We start from the raw sequence: 18,780 nt of genomic DNA, 5'->3' as shown, positions 1-18,780 counted from the left end.
TTTGTCTTTTAGCTCTAGCTGCCCTTAATTGGGAAGCTAAGAACCTATTATTTTTATCCCCAAAAATATAAAACTGACTTTTCAATTTAAGCAAGTATTCTTCAATAGGATAAGTTAATAATAAATTATAATGTGATTGTAATTCCACTCTTCTTTTAAACAAATCAACATTTGGAGAGATTGCATTGATGTTATCTAAATCTTTAATTTGTTCAGAAATTTTATCCAATTCCATTCCTGAGGATATGTCCTGAACATCACCGAAACTGAAGCCATCCTCATTTAGGATCAGCCTGCAATGTCATCTGTTCATTTCCTTCAATAAATGTTTCCTGAGCTGCTGAGTTCCTCCAGCGTTTTGTGTGTATTGAAACTATTTACCTGTACTGCCACTGGTAACATCGCTAATGAAGATTTTTTAATCAAGAAATACAAAAATTAACTTCTATTAATCCCATTTAAACCTTTTAATTCCATGTGATTAATAGCAGTTGATTTAATTATGATATAATACTTATGATGAATATTTTCTGTTCTCTTAAAGTATAACACAGTATTATTACCATGCATCCTTTAGACAAAGGGTTGTCATCAACACATTGTGGTAGAGGAAACCCTGTGTTTTATAAAGAAGCTGGCTGATTCACTGGAATGCTAGTTTTCATGTAAAACCAAGAGAGTCTAAAGACTTGGAACTCTTGCACATTCCTAGCCCTAAAAGATGAAATCTTGACCTCTCAGTCTGCCTCATCATGGCCATGTGCCTTATCGTTTACCTGCATTGCACTTTCTCTGTAACTGTAATACTATATTCTGTACTCTGTTACTGTTTTTCCCTTGTGCTATCTTGATGTACTTGTGTCTTGAAATGATCCATATGAATGGCCTTAAACCTAAGTACTTCACTGTATCTCAGTACAATGTAGGTATAATAAACCAATTCCAGTTCAAGTACCTTTTCTGTGTTGAATGGTGACTATGAGAAGGGCAATCAGCTTGATCCCTATTTTTTGCTCGTCTGGGATAAATAGGATTCTGCTAGTTCAAGGCTCTAGGCTCATTTTTACTAAGTCTGCCACAAGGAACCTAGTTTGGCTTAATCCTGTCTTTTGAACCAGAGTTCAGGTCCAGGGGATTTTCTAGCTCTAGACCCAAGGGTTCGATTCCGTTGGGTACAGATCCATCATAATATAACACTGGAAGCAGTACAGAGAGGGTGTAGATCACTCATTGATGTTCTTAGATTTTACTCTTGTTAGAAGCATGTACTTTGCGTGAAATTGGTCTATTCCTAGGTAGAGAGAAGATATTTCTTGAATTAGTCGCAAGTTTATGCCTTTTCAAAGAAAGGAAAGTTCAGTTAGCTCTTTGGAGGAAAGTGCCTCAATATTTCTGTACTTTTTTTTCCAAAAGTGCCTCAGTGTTGATTTTTGAGTTCACCTGTTTTAACTATGCATACAATAGTGCTTACTTTGAGAATCACATTGCTTTCAAAAAATGGTCAGATTACTGGAATCGATAATATTAATATTGTGTGATGTTACGTATCATCTCAAAAGTACGGAACACTGTTATGTACTTATTAAAATACATTTGTGGATTTTTATATCATGAGCTACATTGTTCCAATCTATGGTCTAGTTTCTGTATTCCTGCACTCTGCATTGTTCTGTTCCACTCCCTACCTACATCACTCCAACTTGAAGTTTGTCTTTGGCTGAATCTTTCTCCTTCAGTTTTTAGTTTTTCATGTGATGTCTGTCATCTCAAACTCAACCCTTTTAATTAAATAAAATGTAACATTTTTCTGGGCATTTTTTTTTGCCACTAATCAATTGAATTGTACTTTTTTCCCCACAGTCTGTTGAGAATCTTCCAAATGTTTTTGGTAGTAACATGAAGGCTCAACTAGCGGCCAAGACTGTGTTTAATTTATCACATCGTCATGGTGACATACTTAGAGAAGGATGGAAGAACATTATGGATGCAATGCTGCAACTTTTCCGTGCTGAGCTGTTGCCCAAGGTCATGGTAGAGGTGAGGACTTCGTCAAAAGTAATTTGCTGTTACTAATGTATGCTGATTACTTGAGTTGATCCACTTACAAATTCTGCTAATGTTAGTGGCCATTTCTGCCCATTATGATGTAATATAAAGAAATACATTTTTTGCCAGGTAAAAAGATTTAGACGGTTATTGATGGTGACCAGAACATGTAAGTCTGTAGTAAAATGCAATCCTAACACAGAATAAAATGAGTTAAGAATATTGGTGGGTGACAATCCAGTTCAAATTTGCTTCCCTTAGTTTCTTAACTTCAGGCTACACAGAAGTTAAGGCCAAACAAAAATGTTTGTTTTTCTTGAATCAAATTTGTTGACTATATCATGCCTTTGATAGCCAGGAATGATCTGTACAAATGTTGCAGTGAAAATTTGTAATTGTGCAAGTACACGAATGTATGTTAAACATAAGTTGTACAAATATGCAGGCTGCAAATGCTGTGGATATGTACAATGTCCATTGACTTCAAACCAGGGTTGTTACCTTCGTGCAGCACGCCATCATAAAAAGAGGTGGCTAATAATTTAATGGTATTATTAAAAACCGGAGGAGTGCAAAGATCTAGGTAGCATATCCTGGTGATTACAGCCAGGCTATGAAAAAAACATTAGACACCACATGGTGAATTGTGGAAGAGAATAATATTGACTGGGTGGGGAAAATGGGCATGGTTGAAATTTGTGAAAAGGTAGTAGTGCTTGTTAGAGGATCAGAAATAAAAGTGTTGAAATACTACCTCTGGAATTTGCATTGAGCTTGCTAAAGGAAGCCATGGATGAAATGCTGGAAAATGGGAATATTCATTGTTTTTCCCTCCAGTGAATAAGGATAGAAATTTAAGGAATTACTGCTTCAGATTGCTGGTTTTATCACTCTGAAACCTGAGCCAGCTGTTAATCTCAGATACATTAACTGATTGCTATTATATGAAATTTGTTAAGTACTAAGTTACCTTGTAGTAGTTGTGTGTGTTCTGTTTATTCCAGCTTGTCAAGTTCTAGATCACTAAAATGTCTATTGTCGTAGATATAATTTGTGATTTCAATGAAAATGAGCTACTTGTTTTCTCAGCAGAATCACTTCAAACTCAAGTTTAATGTCAGGGCAGTTGTGCTCTTGGAGGAAAAAAAACATCCATGTTTTGTTCAGCAAAATGTTATTATGGTGGCTGGCATTACAGATTTATTTGAAAGTGTTGGGGCAGCATTTTCTATTCATTTAGAATGATTGAAGCATGAATAGATAGAGTACAAGTCATGTCTTTCATTTCTGTGATGTGGCAGAAATTTGTGCTTACCGTAAATATTGGATTACAATATACATTTGAATTATAATACATGAGTTTTTAATAAAAGCTGGTACTGAGCGTGACACTACCTTTTCCTCTTTCAACCACGTGACGCACAGCCCAAGCTGAAGAATTAAATCACAGAAATTACATTACATTGGAGGGGTTTGAGATTACTGAGTTCTGGCGAGTAGTGAGTTCCACTGAGATTTTGACAGGGGTTTATTAAAAGAAAACAATAATGTTTGAATAAAGCCTGTGAGCTTTGTTTGTAAAGAGAAATACTGCATACCTTACATCATGTCACTGGAGTTAGAGAGATGACCTTTGACTTCAGGATGAATGAGTAACACCATGCATGACTAGTAGATTCCAATCTTCAATGGGGAAGCACTCCATACACTGACATTCGATAATGGGTTGCGATTTTAATGGGGTTGGAAAGTGGTGAAATCGCTTGAAAAGCAGGTTTTGAAAATCTGCAAAAGCTATTTTTCATTACCTCAAGTAATGAATGATATTTTGGTTTAGTTATGTCCTTATTGACTGATTATTTCTTATTACACTGTGGAAAGAATAAAAAAGGTATTTAATAAAGAGGAGTTTTAATAAGATGAAGCTAATTAATGTTTGTGAATGTGCTTATACTGAGATGGTACTGCCACCTGCTGTTCAGATCATAGTTCATCAATTTTAAAAGTCAGGTTGAAATCACACTGCTTTTATTCAACTGCATTTACTTCATGTCTTATGATTTCTTATATCGTCTTCTTCATCTCCTAGTCTGGAAGATGAGAGAGATGGAGAAGCAAAATGCTGTGGGTTATATCACTTCGAGGTAATTGCAGAGAATCTTGGAACTGTTCACGGGGCAAGCAGTATCTGTGGAGAGTGAAGGAGTTGGTATTTTGGGTTAATAAAGTTACATCACAACTGAGGCAAGCTAGGATGTCATGAAGCCTTAACTGTTTCTCCGCAGATACTGCTTGACCTAATAAATATTTCTAGCATTCTCATATTACCTCAGTGTGAATATCTGTTTGCAATTTCTTTAGGGCTTGTGCTGAGCTTTCACTGGAGACAGATTAGGAAAATCCAGACAAAAATCTTATCTCATTGGTTCTGAATGAATTAACCAATGTGTCATTGGAACAGAATGCTTATTCTGTGAATATACAATGTTAATTTACCTCGGTGGCCAATTATGGTTCAGCTACTTTAAAAATCCCATGTAAATATGTTGCATGTACTTTTTTATCTCAATCATTTTGTGTTTTTGCATTAAAAACAGATGAAGTGCTGTACTTAAAGTCAAGAGATTACCAGTTGAGGTTGGATTGTTTATTATGGAAAATTTTTAGCAGGCATGTAGCGGACATAGTAAAGATCCATTTCAGGGCAAGATTTGAATTTCCAACAAGGCAGGCATACAATATACACCCTATCCTCGTTATATGTGTCTTCAGACAATGCGGATTCACAGTTATGCGAGGAACCTATTTCTACCAACGTCTCGTTATATGCGTCCAAAATTCACAGTTATGCGAGGAGCACTACCTTCCCGCCAATACAAGTCAGGTGCGCGTGCCTCACAATTTTAGTCCCACCTCTCTCGCATTGGTTTTGGCAAGGTGTGGATGTGCGATCTTAAACTTCTGCTGATTTTACCTACGGTGCAGTGATTTTGCACTTGAAATATTTAACTATACCTCCTAAGCGTTCGATGTCATGTCCTGGGCCGTCAGCCGAGCGGCAGAGAACCGCTTTAACACTTGAAAAAAAGTTGGGAATTATAAACAGCGTGGCATCAGCTGAAGGTAACACAGCTCTGGGACGCTAGTGCTGGGAACAGAATCTTGCCTTTAAAGTTCTTTTGTTGCTTGACAATGCACCAGCCCATCCTAAACATTTGGACAACATTCATCCTAACATAACAGTGCGTTTCCTGCCGCTTAACACAACATCGCTGATTCAACCACTCGACCAAGGTGTAATCCACATTCAAAGCGTGCGTATTTTTTTTACCGCGAACTATCTCTCAGATGCTGCAAGCAACAGACGATTTTGAAAATCCCGGGAGTTTACCAACGGTGAGGGAATGGTGGAAGTCGGAACACTTGGCCCAAATGGCGATGGACATGGACCCACGTTTAGAACGGAGTCAGCATTTCAGTCGTTCCCTGCCGTCAACCCTTCTTCCCTACAAGCAAATTTAAAACAAAATGCTGCCAAACAAACAACCCTCACCACTTTATTCAAATCGGTAACACCTTCTTCTGGCAGTTCTAAGAGTTCTGTGAGTCTTCGATCCTGACAACCACAACCATCCACCTTATCTATGTAAAGCTGCCCGACAGCACCACAACCACTCTTCTCCCGGAGCGAACACACCTGCCACTGTGGGTGACTACTGTACCCCCTGGGATGTTAACTTTCTATGATTTATTACATTGAATATTACCTTAAATTGATGAAATATAATACAAATGTTGTCTTGTAGTACCGCTTTTGTGTCATATTGGTATGAAAATGTAAATAAATTACAGATAAAACATATTTAGGAAGCCCTCTGTAATGCATCCCTATTTTCTCCATTTAAATAGTTATTCACGTTATGCGATTTCACATTATTTGTCAACTTCGAGGAACGTATCCCCCGCATATAACGAGGATAGGGTGTACTCATGTATTTCCCTTGCCTTTTTTATTAAAAAAATTAGCTTACTGTACAGTCACCTGAGTTCTGAAAGTACTTAGACTAAACTGACCAATTATGATTCTTACTTTTTGTTAGCAAGTACATCTTTGTTTTTGCAGGTAGAAGACTTTGTGGAACCCAATGGAAAAATCTCACTCCAGCGGGAAGAAACTCCCTCAAATCGGTAGGAGGCATAATTTCATCACTGACTGATGAAGCAGTTCTGATGTTGGACAAACAGTTCTTTTAAACTGCATTGTTCATTTGTGGGGTGAAGGAAAGGAAAAAATATATTATGTATTAATGCTAATTGAAGTTAGGAAGGGTAAAATAGACTTGGATACACAGCAGAGAGCAGGGCATGAGTTGGGGAGGGAAGAAAGAAATTCAAGAGAAGCTGTTGGAAGATAGATTGAGAAGAGGAGTGAAAAGTGAATGAGGTGAAGAGGGTAAAATTAATGAGGAAAGGGATAAATGGTAGGTGATAGGTCAGGAGGTAAAGTGGACTAGGATATTTCAATAACTATTGGAGTGTAAAATGGCTAATTGACTATAATCCAGATTTCATCACAGCACAGTCTCATTCTATCTCGTCACATTTTTTCTGGTCTTTAATATTTTAATAACAGATTGTTTTAAAATGCCTTCATTCTTAATGGCTCTTTGAAACTATGGGACAATTTGACAGAATTCGTAACTCTAGAGGTGGGAAAAGAAGTTTTGATAGTTTGTTATTTTACTTTTGTTCACGACAAGAGTTAGAAACAGTGATAATTTCCTTAATAGTTCTTCAGGATCGTGTCTTTGTACCTCTTCCCTGGCCATGAGCAGTGTAGTAGCTCATGTGGTAAGAGAAATTGAAGGAATGATTGGGTCAGACATTAAACTGGTATAGTTTAAATCTACCATCTCAAATAAATAATTTCTTCCAGTCCTATTACAAATTTTATAGAAGCTGATACTAAAACACTTCATTCTACTTGGTCTTAAACAGTGCAGTTCAAAATTCATCAAAATTAAATAGCTTTGAGTAATATTGACTGGTTTTAAATTTGATTCACACACATTGAGCACAGTTTTAACAACTATGATAGCATTTATTGTGTAGAGACTGTAAAACCTCTTGTACTGTTTTTGCCAAATTTCTGTACAAACAGGGCACCTAAAAATTCTTTGCAGCTAAAGTAAATTGTTTTGTTTTGAAATGTAGTGGTGAATCTACAGTCCTGAGCTTTGTTAGTTGGCTCACACTAAGTGGTAATGAACAGTCTGGTCTAAGGGGGCCCTCTATAGAGAATGAAGAGGCCAAACAAGCAGCTCTGGAATGCATTAAGGTAAATTAAACTTAATGCTGCTTAACTGCCTGGAAGATGTCCATGTTTTTCTTTGCAAGATGTTTAAAATTTAGTAGACTTTTATAGTTTATGATATATTGAATGTCAGTTATCCTTCAAGGAAAGATTTGCTGTGGAAATGGAAAATGGTTATTTTTTTAACTTGGTTTGTCTATACAGAATTGCTGCATTGCTTTAATTCGACCTTTTACCACTTTCCATTTTGTTACATTCATTATTTAATATTTATCAGCGTCTTTTAATAGATTAGCAAGAGAATAAGAGGAAGTTTTCCATAGTGGTTATACTAGTTAAAATCACTTAATATCTATAGACATAAAGTCCTTGTATCTCCTTGCCTTTTTATTATTATTATGAAAGAAAGGGTAACTTTCTAATGCAAGACTCTGAAATTACATGATGTACATATTGGCATGAGATGGTGAACTTGAGCTCTGGAAATAGAATTTTTAACTTCTCATGGGCAAAATTCCTATATGCCAGTATATAAATGGATTAGACCGAGTTTTAGATCTGTTTAACAAATCATTCACAGTAGTAACGCTTCATCTTCTACCTGCCTCTCTATTGTTTTTCTTCCATAGAATCTACCGGTACAGTATTCTTCCCCTCCCATCCTTTAGGAGCAGAGGGGCCATCTTCTTACCATGTGGCAATAACACTATTTTACTTTGCTAATGCTCTAAAGAGGAGCGGTCTCAAATCAGTTTGTGTTTTTTTTTCATGGTGCAAATTCTACAGAATGGCCATGCATTGATTAGAAATCTTTACTGTATCTTGCCCTTCCAACTTCATGGGATTTGTAAATGAAATTTGATTGAATCTCAGATGATTTCATATTAATTGACAGAATTATGATCTATCATTAAGGTATTTACTAGTCAAATAACTGTGCAGTGACCTGCAGTATTGACACCTCTACGTCCATTAGTTATGACTGGTCATCTTTTAACTTTTATTCCAGCAATGTGATCCTGAGAAGCTGATTACAGAAAGCAAATTCCTTCAGTTGGAGTCTCTTCAAGAGCTGATGAAGGTTCGATTATTGTAAACAATCCAAAATGGGAAATCTCACGCTCTTGTCATTGTCACTTGTTTACCTGTTGATTTGGATATGGAAGACCCAAGTCCTTTGGAGGACGAGAATATTATAAAATAAGGAAGATTTATTAATCTATTTCATCAGTTTATTTGTGTTGTACAACTATACACTATGACAATGTACAAATCTACTGCACTTGACAATTTTCTCAAAAAAGTGCTAGATGGGTCATTTTTCATTCTTAATGATGCATGCTGTTCTAATTTTGGTATTTCTTGTTTGGAACTTTTTCTTGCTTTGATTCAGGCAGTTTCCCTTTAAAAGTATTTTATTTCACCTGTAATTTCATTAGGCTCTCATTTCTGTGACACCTGACGAAGAGACCTATGATGAGGAAGATGCAGCTTTTTGCCTTGAGATGCTGCTAAGGATAGTGCTGGAAAACAGGTACAAGGAAACACCTGGGCTATTTCATGTGGTTACACAATAAGGATTACTCTCAGAAGCTGAATATGGATCTGATTTCTTGGCAGTAGCTAGTTGTTCAGGCAGCATGCATGAAGAAAGACACAAAATTGATGTCAACAGCCAATTACTTTTTTTTTAACCAGAACTGAGAAAAGTTGAAGATCAAGTAGAGAATGTTTGTGAGAGTGTGGAGACCATCTGTCGAATTGAATGACACAAGTAGTAGTGTCAGCTGAGAGAAAATGGTAAAGGTCATAGAGGAGAGGGTTGATTAGAGGTTTCCTCTTTGGACATGTGTTAGTAAGAGGTTTCTTGAATTTCCAGCATCTTTTTTTTAAACATAACTAAGATCAGGCCTTACATTGCAGAGTTAATGCCTAATGGCTGTAAATGTCATTTGTCGCTGTAATAAATACCAATTCTCAATGGTTTGGTGATCTTCAGATTTATCAAACTGATGTTGACCAAATTGCTAAAGGGCCACTAATGACTATGTACCTTAATCAGGTGGTGATTTATTTGGGAATTCTTCCACATTCATAGATTAATTGAGTGATTTCAAGTGTGAAACAATTGTAGTTTTTATTTGATACCTTTGGTTATCCTTTCCTGTAGAGACCGTGTTTCCTGTGTCTGGCAAGCTGTAAGAGACCATCTCTACCATTTGACTGTTCATGCCACAGAGCAATGCTTCCTTGTTGAAAGAGCAGTTGTAGGTCTCTTAAGGCTGGCAATACGATTACTACGCAGAGAAGAGATCAGTTCACAGGTATGAGGAAATGCAGAGACGAATTAAAATTAATATTTATTTTCTTTAATATGAACCTGAATCAAACTTGAATGCTCAGGAATCTGTGAATTTACCTTGCAATGTAGAAATGCGTAGTTTTATAACGTTGATCACTGTAGATCATTTGTCTTTTTCAGTTCATAATTATAATATTCCTTTTATTCAATTACTTTTATTATTATATATAAATCGTTGAAGTAAATTGATAAATATGGGATTTAAAATCTGCCAACAAGTCCAGTGTATTGCGATTTTACAGTACCTGTTAGGATGTATTAGGCTAATACTGCTTAAACAGCAAGGAGCCAGAAGCTGGGTTTGGAACCAATGGAATTAGCCAATGAAATCTGACCCAAAGTAATATTTTTTTGATAAATATAACTCCTTTCAAAAAATAAGGAACATTATTGTAAACTCCTTGACTGTTCTTGAGTGTTCAACTGCATTCAGTGAGGTTTCTCTCAATTCTTCCTGTGAGTCATTGTATAAAGTGAGTTCTAATTACAGGATGCTCAACAATTGTGTTGGGGCTTGAATGTTACCGCTCCTTACAAAGTGAAATCAAGTGACATTAGTGATAACATGGCTTTGCTTCCAGATGAGTTCAATGCATTCTATGCTCACTTTGACCGTCAAAACATGATGGAACAATCACAAACTCCCATAGCCCCCGATGACCCTGTGATTTCAATCTCTGAGGTGGATGTGAGAAATGGGTACCTGGCAGAGTACCAAAGACTCACTGATCAATTGGCTGTAGTGTTCACTGAGGTCTTTAAATCTCTCACTTCGACAGACTGAGGTACACACCTGCTTCAACCGGGCTTCAATTATTCTGGCGCCTAAGAAGAATGTGGTAACCTGCTTCAATGGCAATTAGCCAGTAGAACTTGCATCCAAGGTGATGAAGTGATTGAGAGGTTGGTAATGAAACATAGTAACTCCTGCCTGAGAAACAGCTTGGATTCGTTCCAATTTGCCTACCAGAGCAACAGATCCTCAGCAGGTGCCATTTTATTGGCTCTTCAATTAACCCTGGAACATCTGAATAGCTGAGATGTATACATTAGGATTCTATTTATCGACTACAGCTAGGCATTCAAGGCTATCATCCCTTCAAAACCAATCAATAAGCTTCAAGACCTTGGTCTTAATCCTTCCTTGTGCAATTTGGATCCTTGATTTCTTCATTTGCAGACCCCAGTCATTTCAGATTGGCAACAGCATTTCCACAGTCTTCATCAGCACAGGTGCACCACAAGGCTATGTGATTAACCCCTGCTCTATTTACTTTACACTTATGACTGTGTGGCAAAGCACAGCTTCAATGTCATATTTAAGTTTGTTGATGCAGGCTGAAATAAAGGTGATGACGAATCAGCATTTAGGAAGAAGATTGAAAATCTAGCTGAGTGGTACCACAAAAACAGCCTCTTGCCCAGTGTCAGCAAGACCAAGAAACTGATTATTGACTTCAGGAGGAGGAAACTGGAGGTCCATGAACCAGTCCTCATCTGGGGATCAGAGGTGAAGAGCATCAGCAGCTGTAAATTCCTAGGTGTTATCTTTCAGAGTGCCTGTACTGGGTCCAGCACGCAAGTGCAATTACAAAGTAAGCACATCAGTGCCTCTACTTCCTTAAAAGTTAGTGAAGATTCAGCATGATGTCCATAACTTTGACAAACTTCTATAGATGTGTAGTGGAGAGTATGTTGACTAGCTGCATCACAGCCTGGTATAGATACACCAATGCCCTTGAATGGGAAATCGTAGAAAATGTAGTGGATGTGGTCCAGTCCATCACGTGCCATTGAGTTCATCTACATGGAGTGTTGTCACAGGAAAGCATCACCCATCATCAGAGACCACCCAAGTCATTCTCTGTTCTCACTGCTGCCATCAGGAAAAAGGTAGAGGTTCCTCAGGACCCACGCCACCAGATTCAGGAACAGTTATTACCCCTCAGACATGAGGTTCTTGAATCGAAGGGAATAACTTGATTCAATTTCACTTGCCCCACAACCAAGGAACTCACTTTCAAAGACTCTTCATTTCACGTTCTCAATATTGATTGCTTAGTTGTTGTTATTATTATTATTATTATTACTTTATTTTTCTCAGCTCAAGCTGGTAAAACCCGAGGTGCGGGCATAGCCAAGCACGCTCATTTCTCAGTTGCTAGGAACTTTCAGGCTATTCTGGTAGTGTTTGGTATTGTGGCTTTCTGAAGATTTGCATAGATATTGCTGATTGTTTAATGCTGTTGTGTAGTGCCTTTGGGATGATACTCGAAGATGCTATTATGGGGGCAATGTATAACCTGGTCATGATCCACAGTCTTTCAATTACCTCCTTTAATTCAGCATATTTCTGGTGTTTTTCATATCATTATTATACCTTTATTTCTGTATTTGCACAGTTTGTTGTCTTTTGCACGCTGGTTGTCGCCCTGTTGGTGCAGTCTTTCATTGATTTTTGTTATGGTTATTGCATTTATTGAGTATACCTGCAAGAAAGTGAATCTGGGAATTGTATATGGTGACATATATGTACTTTGATAATAAATTTACTTTGAACTTCAAATACTAGGACCTGAATTATTTTTTGTAAAGAATATTTTGATTTATTTTTCAGGTCCTTCTGTCCTTGAGAGTCCTGCTCATGATGAAACCGATTGTCTTATCAAGAGTGAGCCGTCAAATTGCTTATGGGCTACACGAGCTGTTGAAGACCAATGCTGCCAACATTCACTCGAGTGATGACTGGTGTACCTTGTTTACTCTCTTAGAATGTATTGGGGCAGGAGTCAAGCCTCCACCTGCTCTACAGATGGCATCTGGAACCGATAACCATGACGCAGGTTAATTTCCAGAATTACCCCATTACTAAGAAGCCTCTCTGCTGTTATGTAAAGTTAAGCTTCATCTGCTAACAAGCAGCTGGTGTTTGCTTCATTTCAGTTAGTTGTTCAAGACAAAACAGATGCAGAAAAGGTAGTGGGGGGATAAACAAACTGAAAACAAGGACACAAAGTGAAATTAGATAGCTGGTGATTCAGCTACTAACTGTAAACGGAACCTTATTAATTAGTGCTGTGATATATTATGGAAATTCTCATTGATCTAGTAAGGGTTCCATTAATTAATGAATATAGTCAGTTTCAGTCATTGAGCCTTGAGCTGAGCTTGTTGCTCTAAACAACAGTAGGAAGTGACAAATGTAATATATCGATAGGTAAGTATACCAATTAACTACTTCAAAAAAAATGGAAATCCTGTATTTTTCAAGGGTCTCTAACAGGAAATTGGCAGCTAAGTGTTTCTTAATGAGTCTTTGTAAGCTTAAAGCAGAAATTAAAATTGCAGATAATTAACTAAATTTTATTTTGGCCAAATGTGTATTCATACTAAACATGGATTTTTTTTTGAAACATAGTATGTTGTAATAGCAAATTATTGGCATTTTAATAATAGGAATTATATTTAAGCAGTGTATTTTCCTCATCAGATGCCCAGAATTTATATTCTTCATTGGAAGTATCTAGACTTGCTGATCTTTTTCCTTCAACGTCATCCCCTTAGACTACATGTTAATGTGCAGGATGAACTGGTCTGTGATGAGATTTGAGACTAATGAGTCAAAGAAAGTTTACATCTGAACCTGAGTATCTGTGATTCAAATTTACTTTTTTGCAGTAATTGATATCTGTCTGGTGTTCTCCCATTCCATCTGAAACAAGGCATGAGTTGCTGCAAAGAGTGTATAGTTTTGGCTTCCAAATAGCAGATATTCAGTATAAATCCATACCAGGAGGCCTGGTGTATAAATATATAATTATCTATGACTGTTGAGATGTTGCATATCAAACCCAAATGAGGTTGCAGCAGACTTTCCTATGGGTCTTTCCTCATTGGTTCCACTCCCAGATTTGGAAGGCAAACAAGAGTTCAAATATGGGGTTCTATGCTTTTGGCTGAAAGTGGGCAGATTTAGTGGAGTAAACACATGGAATGTAGCAGTATTTGGGGCTCTATAATGTACATGGTTCCAGCGCGATGAGTACCACATGACAACTAAACCAGAAAGAAGATGCTCCATGATTCCTGTCCCTCTTAATGAATAACAGAAAGCCTGCAGTGGGAAAGTACAACAAAATGGCTTAAATCTGTGAACTTTTGCCTCTTGGGCACTTGAACCTCATTTGGGATGGGTTTTGATGAAGGCTTCTTTTAAGAGTGAATAATGCAATTGATCTGTCTTGGCTTTTAGTTCTTTTGCTGGATCCTGATTTATAGTATTATTCTGTAAATGGATTCACCAAACTTGTATGATTACACTGAGATTTTTTAATGATGGAATGAGACAATAAGACATAGAAGAATTAGGACATTCAGCCCCATCTCCACATATGATCATGGTGGATTATTTTCCCTCTCAACCTCATTATCCTGTCTTCTCCCCATAACTTAGGATGCCCTCACCAATTAAGTAGCCTATCCACCTCTGCTTTAAATATACCCAACACCTTGTCCACTCTCGCTTTGAAGAAGATGTTCATTATTTGCTCCTGTTTTATAGGTTCTGTATATAATGTCTTTCCTCTTCCTCCATTTTGAGAGTTTAGAAATAAACTTCATTATGGTAGACATCTTTACCAAAGAAAAATATCACATGATGCTTCATAAAGCTGTCAATTAAAAAAATGGCTGAACTAAAGTAAGTGAAATTAGCACAAGTGGCTAAAAGCTTAATCATTGGGTATTAAGGAAGTATTGAAGGAGGAGCAAAGTTTGCAGCTATCAGGAGAGGGATGTCCGGAGACTAGAGTAGTAGAGGCGGAGTCATACCTGGTGAATGAAGTAAGGTGGATGCCAATTAATTCAAAACTTAAGTATTCAAGTTCTTAAACATTCTTAACACTTTTTCCATTTTGCTGCTTGTTGAGATGTACATGAGTATACAGATCTACCAAAAAAAAACAATTTTGGAAATAGTCAGCAGGTCATCTGCAGAGAGCAAAACGGAGTACAAGGTATCAGGCTGATGACCTTTCATCAAAATGAGAAGAGTTAGAATGCAACCATAATTAAAGTTGCCACAAGTTGGAGAGGAGAATGGTGGGAAGAAGAAAAAGGAGATGTATCTGAAGGGATGAAGATCAAGATTGTCCATGTGACATGCTGTTGGTGATTTCTAAGCTGGTTTGATGCATACTTATTAGATAGAACTGAAAGAGTGCAAATCAGGAGTTCTCAATCTGGTGTACACGTAGTGTTCCATGGCATTAAAAAAAAAGTGGGGGACCCTTTTTGGGAGTTGGGAGATGAATGAAAGTGGACAACAGAAAAGCTATGCTAGAACAATGAGGTGCAATACACAGTAATTGCTGGAGATTTGTAATAAAAGAGAATGCTGAAAATACTCAGCAGATCAGGTAGTGTTTATGAAGAAAGAAAAACTAAATTAATGTTGTAGGTTAATAACTTGCAACAGATGCAAGCAGGTAAGGCGAGTTACCTGAAAATGAATTTGATATTTAGATCTGTGTGTTGAGCATTCTTGGTGAGAGATGAGATGCTTTCCAGTAAGCTTCGCTGGTCTTCATTGGAACACAATAGGAGACTAAAGACAGATCAGTGTGATGTAGCATTGAATCATAAACTTACTGTTGAAATTGCTGAGGGAGATCGACAGAGTGAGTGGTGAATGCATGGTTTCCCTTGTGAGGTTATCCCCTCCAAGCTGATTGCCAAACTTTGCCAGCTTGGTATCAGCTCATCCCTCTGCAATTGGACCTTGGACTTTCTGACTAACTGACCCCAATCAGTTAAGTTAGACAACCTCTCCTCCTCCACTCTCACCCTGAACACCGGCGTACCTTAAGGCTGTGTGCTGAGCCGTCTTCTGTACTTCCTTTTCACCTATGCCTGCGTTCCTGTACATGGTTCTAACTCCATAATCAAGTTCGCAGATGATACCACGGTGGTTGGCCTGATCAGAGAGGATGACGAGATGGCCTACAGGGACAAGGTCCAGCACCTGGCCGCGTGGTGTGCCGACAGCAACCTGGCCCTTAACACCCAGAAGACCAAGGAGATCATTGTGGACTTTAGGCATGCTAGGAGCCACACTCACGTCCCCATCTACATCAACGGAGCTGTACTGGAGCGTGTATCAAACGTCAAATTCCTTGGTGTCCACATTTCCGAGGATCTCACCTGGTCCCTGAACTCCTCCATCCTGATCAAAAAGGCACAACAGCACCTTTATTTCCTGCGGAGCATCAAGAAAGCTCACCTCTGTCCCAGGATACTGATGGACTTTTACCGCTGTACTATTGAGAGCATACTCACCAACTGCATCTCAGTGTGGTATGGCAATTATCCCGTATCGGACCACAAGGCATTCCAGCGTGTGGTGAAAACTGCCCGGCAGATTATCGGCACCCAATTGCCCTCCATTGAGAACACCTACCATAAACGCTGCCTGGGCAGGGCGAAAAGCATCATCAAGGATACATCTCACCCTAACCATGGAGTTTTTACTCTCCTCCCATCCAGTAGGTGCAACAGGAGCCTCCACTCCTGCACCAGCAGGGACAGGAAGAGTTTCTTCCCTCAGGCTGTGACCCTGATGAACCTCACATCACAGCGCTAAACAGTATTGTACTGTCTCAGTACATTTATATTTGTGTGCTGTAGCACTTTTTATTGGCAGTTATTTTGTAAATAACACTATTCTTTGCATTTCTGGTCAGATGCTAACTGCATTTCATTGGCTTTGTATCTGTACTCAGCACAATGACAATAAAGTTGAATCTAATCTAATCTAATCTAGACATAATGCCCATAGTTTCAGAATTAGGAGTCATTTTTTAACAACTCAGATGGGGAGGAATATCTTTTCTGAGGCTTGTGACTGTTTGGAATTCTTTGCCCCAGAGAGTTCTGGATGCAGATTTACTGAATGTATTCAAGGCAGAGGGATCAGAGGATATGGTGCAATTGGGGGAAGGAGGAACAGTTGCTGAGACCAGCATTAGCACAGCTGTGATCTTATTGAATGGCAGAGCAGGCTCGGGGGGCTGACTGGCCTACTGCTTTTGCTTGTTCTTGTGCAATATGTAAAATTGGAAGAAGTACAAATGAATTGCTGCTTCATCTGCCGATGTCATCTGCCTGTTTACACTAGCTCTTATTATCCTCTATTATTCAGTGTCACTAGCATTTCTATCACTTGGACAATTGACTCCAACCTGTCACAGACTTTCTGCAGAGATCGTTTCCTATGTGACCTCCTTGTTCATTCGTCCCTCCCCACTGATCTCCACGTGGTACTTATCCTTGCAAGCGGATCAAGTGCTGCACCTGCCCCTATACCTCCTCCCTCATTACCATTCAGGGCCCCAAACAGTCCTTCCAGGTGAGGCGACATTTCACCTCTGAGTCTATTTGGGTCATCTACTGTATCCAGTGCTCCTGGTCTGGCTTCTTGTATATTGGTAAGCTGCGACATAGATTGAGAGACTGTTTTCCGAGCACCTACGCTCTGTCCACCAGAAGTAGTGGGATCTCCCAGTGGCCACCCATTTTAATTCCATTTCCCTTTCCCATTCTGATATGTCAATCCTTGGCTTCCTCTACTGTTGCGATAGGCCACACTTGGGTTGGTGGAACAATACCTTGTATTCCACCTGGGTAGCCTCCAACCTGATGGCATGAACATCAGTTTCTCGAGCTTCCAGTAATGCCACCCCCCCTTCACTATTTCCCCATCCCCTTTTCCCTCTCCCACCTTCTCTCCTTGCCTACCCATTGCCTCCTTCTGGTGCTCCTACCCCCTTTTCTTTCTTCCTTCCTTGGCCTTCTGTTCTCTCCTATCGGACTCCCCTCCTCCATCCCTGTATCTCCTTCACCAATCAAATTCCCAGCTCTTTACTTCATTTCCCACCCCCCTCCCCCCCAGGCTCACCCATCACCTTGTGTTTCTCTCCCTCCTCCTCCACCTTTTAAATCCACTCCTCATCTTTTTCTCTCCAATCCTGCCCAAGGGTCTCGGCCCGTAGTGGACTACTTTTTTCCATAGATGCTGCCTGGCCTTCTGAGTTCCTCCATCATTTTGTGTGTTTTGCTTGGATTTCCAGCATCTGCAGATTTTTCTCTTGTGTGTGATTTGACAGACATTCTTTTGTTCCCTTCATTCTTCCCCTTATCTGAAACCCTTTACTAGTTCTGATGAAAGACCATGGTTCTGAAGTGTTAACCCTGTCTTTGCACTGATACTGTTTGATCTACAGAGTATCACTGCCATTTTCTATTATTACTTCAGGATTTTAGCTGCAGTTTTATGCTGTGACCGTACAATAATGAATATTGTTTTTCTTTAAAGGTGCACAGTCTGATAGTGAAATTGCATCTTACCATCCTAGTGAAGTTAGTTCTGATCGTGGTTACACATCCGATTCTGAAGTGTATGCAGAGCATGGGAAGCAGACTAAGGTACACCGTTCCGCCACTGATGTGGATATTGCCAGCAGTGGCTGGCTGGTGGTGAGTCCTACACGAGTGAACTGTTCTTATTCTGATTTTTGTTTCCATGTTCTGAAGGCAGGTTTTCAGTCCTGTTTGCTAATCTACACTGAGATAATTTATTAGCACTGTGTAAAAGTAACTGAGCATCTTCATAAATGATTGTCTATAATACAGTTGCATAAAAGGAGTCTCTCAGAGTGATTGTGCCTTTGCTATTTATTTTGAAAGAATGACTCAATCTAGCCTCAGCTCTCTTTTCATAATCTTATATTTTTTCTCTTCAAGCATACACTCAATGGCCTCTTTATTAGGTACCCTCTGTATTTAATTAAGTCCCACTGAATGTTTGTGGTATTCTGCTGCTGTAGCCCTTCCACTTTAATGTTTGATGTGTTGTGCATTCAACAATGTTCTTCTGAACACCACTGTTTTAAAGCATGGTAATTTGAGTTACTGTCGCCTTCCTGTCAGCTTGAACCAGTCTGGCCATTCTCCTCTGACCTCTCTCATTAACAAAGCATTTTCGCCCACAGAAGTGCTGCTC

The 18,780-nt window shown here is 38.8% G+C and overlaps 1 protein-coding gene across 7 annotated transcripts in view; it reads left to right on the top strand.

Moving 5' to 3' along the window:
* gbf1 (golgi brefeldin A resistant guanine nucleotide exchange factor 1) overlaps nucleotides 1-18,780 on the top strand; it is a 295,188-nt gene that overhangs the window by 246,674 nt on the left and 29,734 nt on the right. For 6 of the 7 annotated variants that reach the window (XM_072282597.1, XM_072282593.1, XM_072282592.1 and 3 more), the window contains 8 exons: nucleotides 1,861-2,037; nucleotides 6,170-6,234; nucleotides 7,261-7,384; nucleotides 8,370-8,441; nucleotides 8,800-8,894; nucleotides 9,531-9,684; nucleotides 12,340-12,565; nucleotides 18,094-18,254. In XM_072282597.1, coding sequence (XP_072138698.1) covers nucleotides 1,861-2,037; nucleotides 6,170-6,234; nucleotides 7,261-7,384; nucleotides 8,370-8,441; nucleotides 8,800-8,894; nucleotides 9,531-9,684; nucleotides 12,340-12,565; nucleotides 18,094-18,254 — 1,074 coding nt within the window. The remainder of the gene's footprint in view (nucleotides 1-1,860; nucleotides 2,038-6,169; nucleotides 6,235-7,260; nucleotides 7,385-8,369; nucleotides 8,442-8,799; nucleotides 8,895-9,530; nucleotides 9,685-12,339; nucleotides 12,566-18,093; nucleotides 18,255-18,780) is intronic. The other variant, XM_072282595.1, reaches the window with a different exon arrangement.

This window comes from Mobula birostris, chromosome 18 (assembly GCF_030028105.1).
Source record: "Mobula birostris isolate sMobBir1 chromosome 18, sMobBir1.hap1, whole genome shotgun sequence".
NCBI lineage: Eukaryota > Metazoa > Chordata > Chondrichthyes > Myliobatiformes > Myliobatidae > Mobula > Mobula birostris.
Note: the sequence above shows the minus strand (reverse complement) of the source record. Positions and strands in the feature narration are given on the sequence as shown.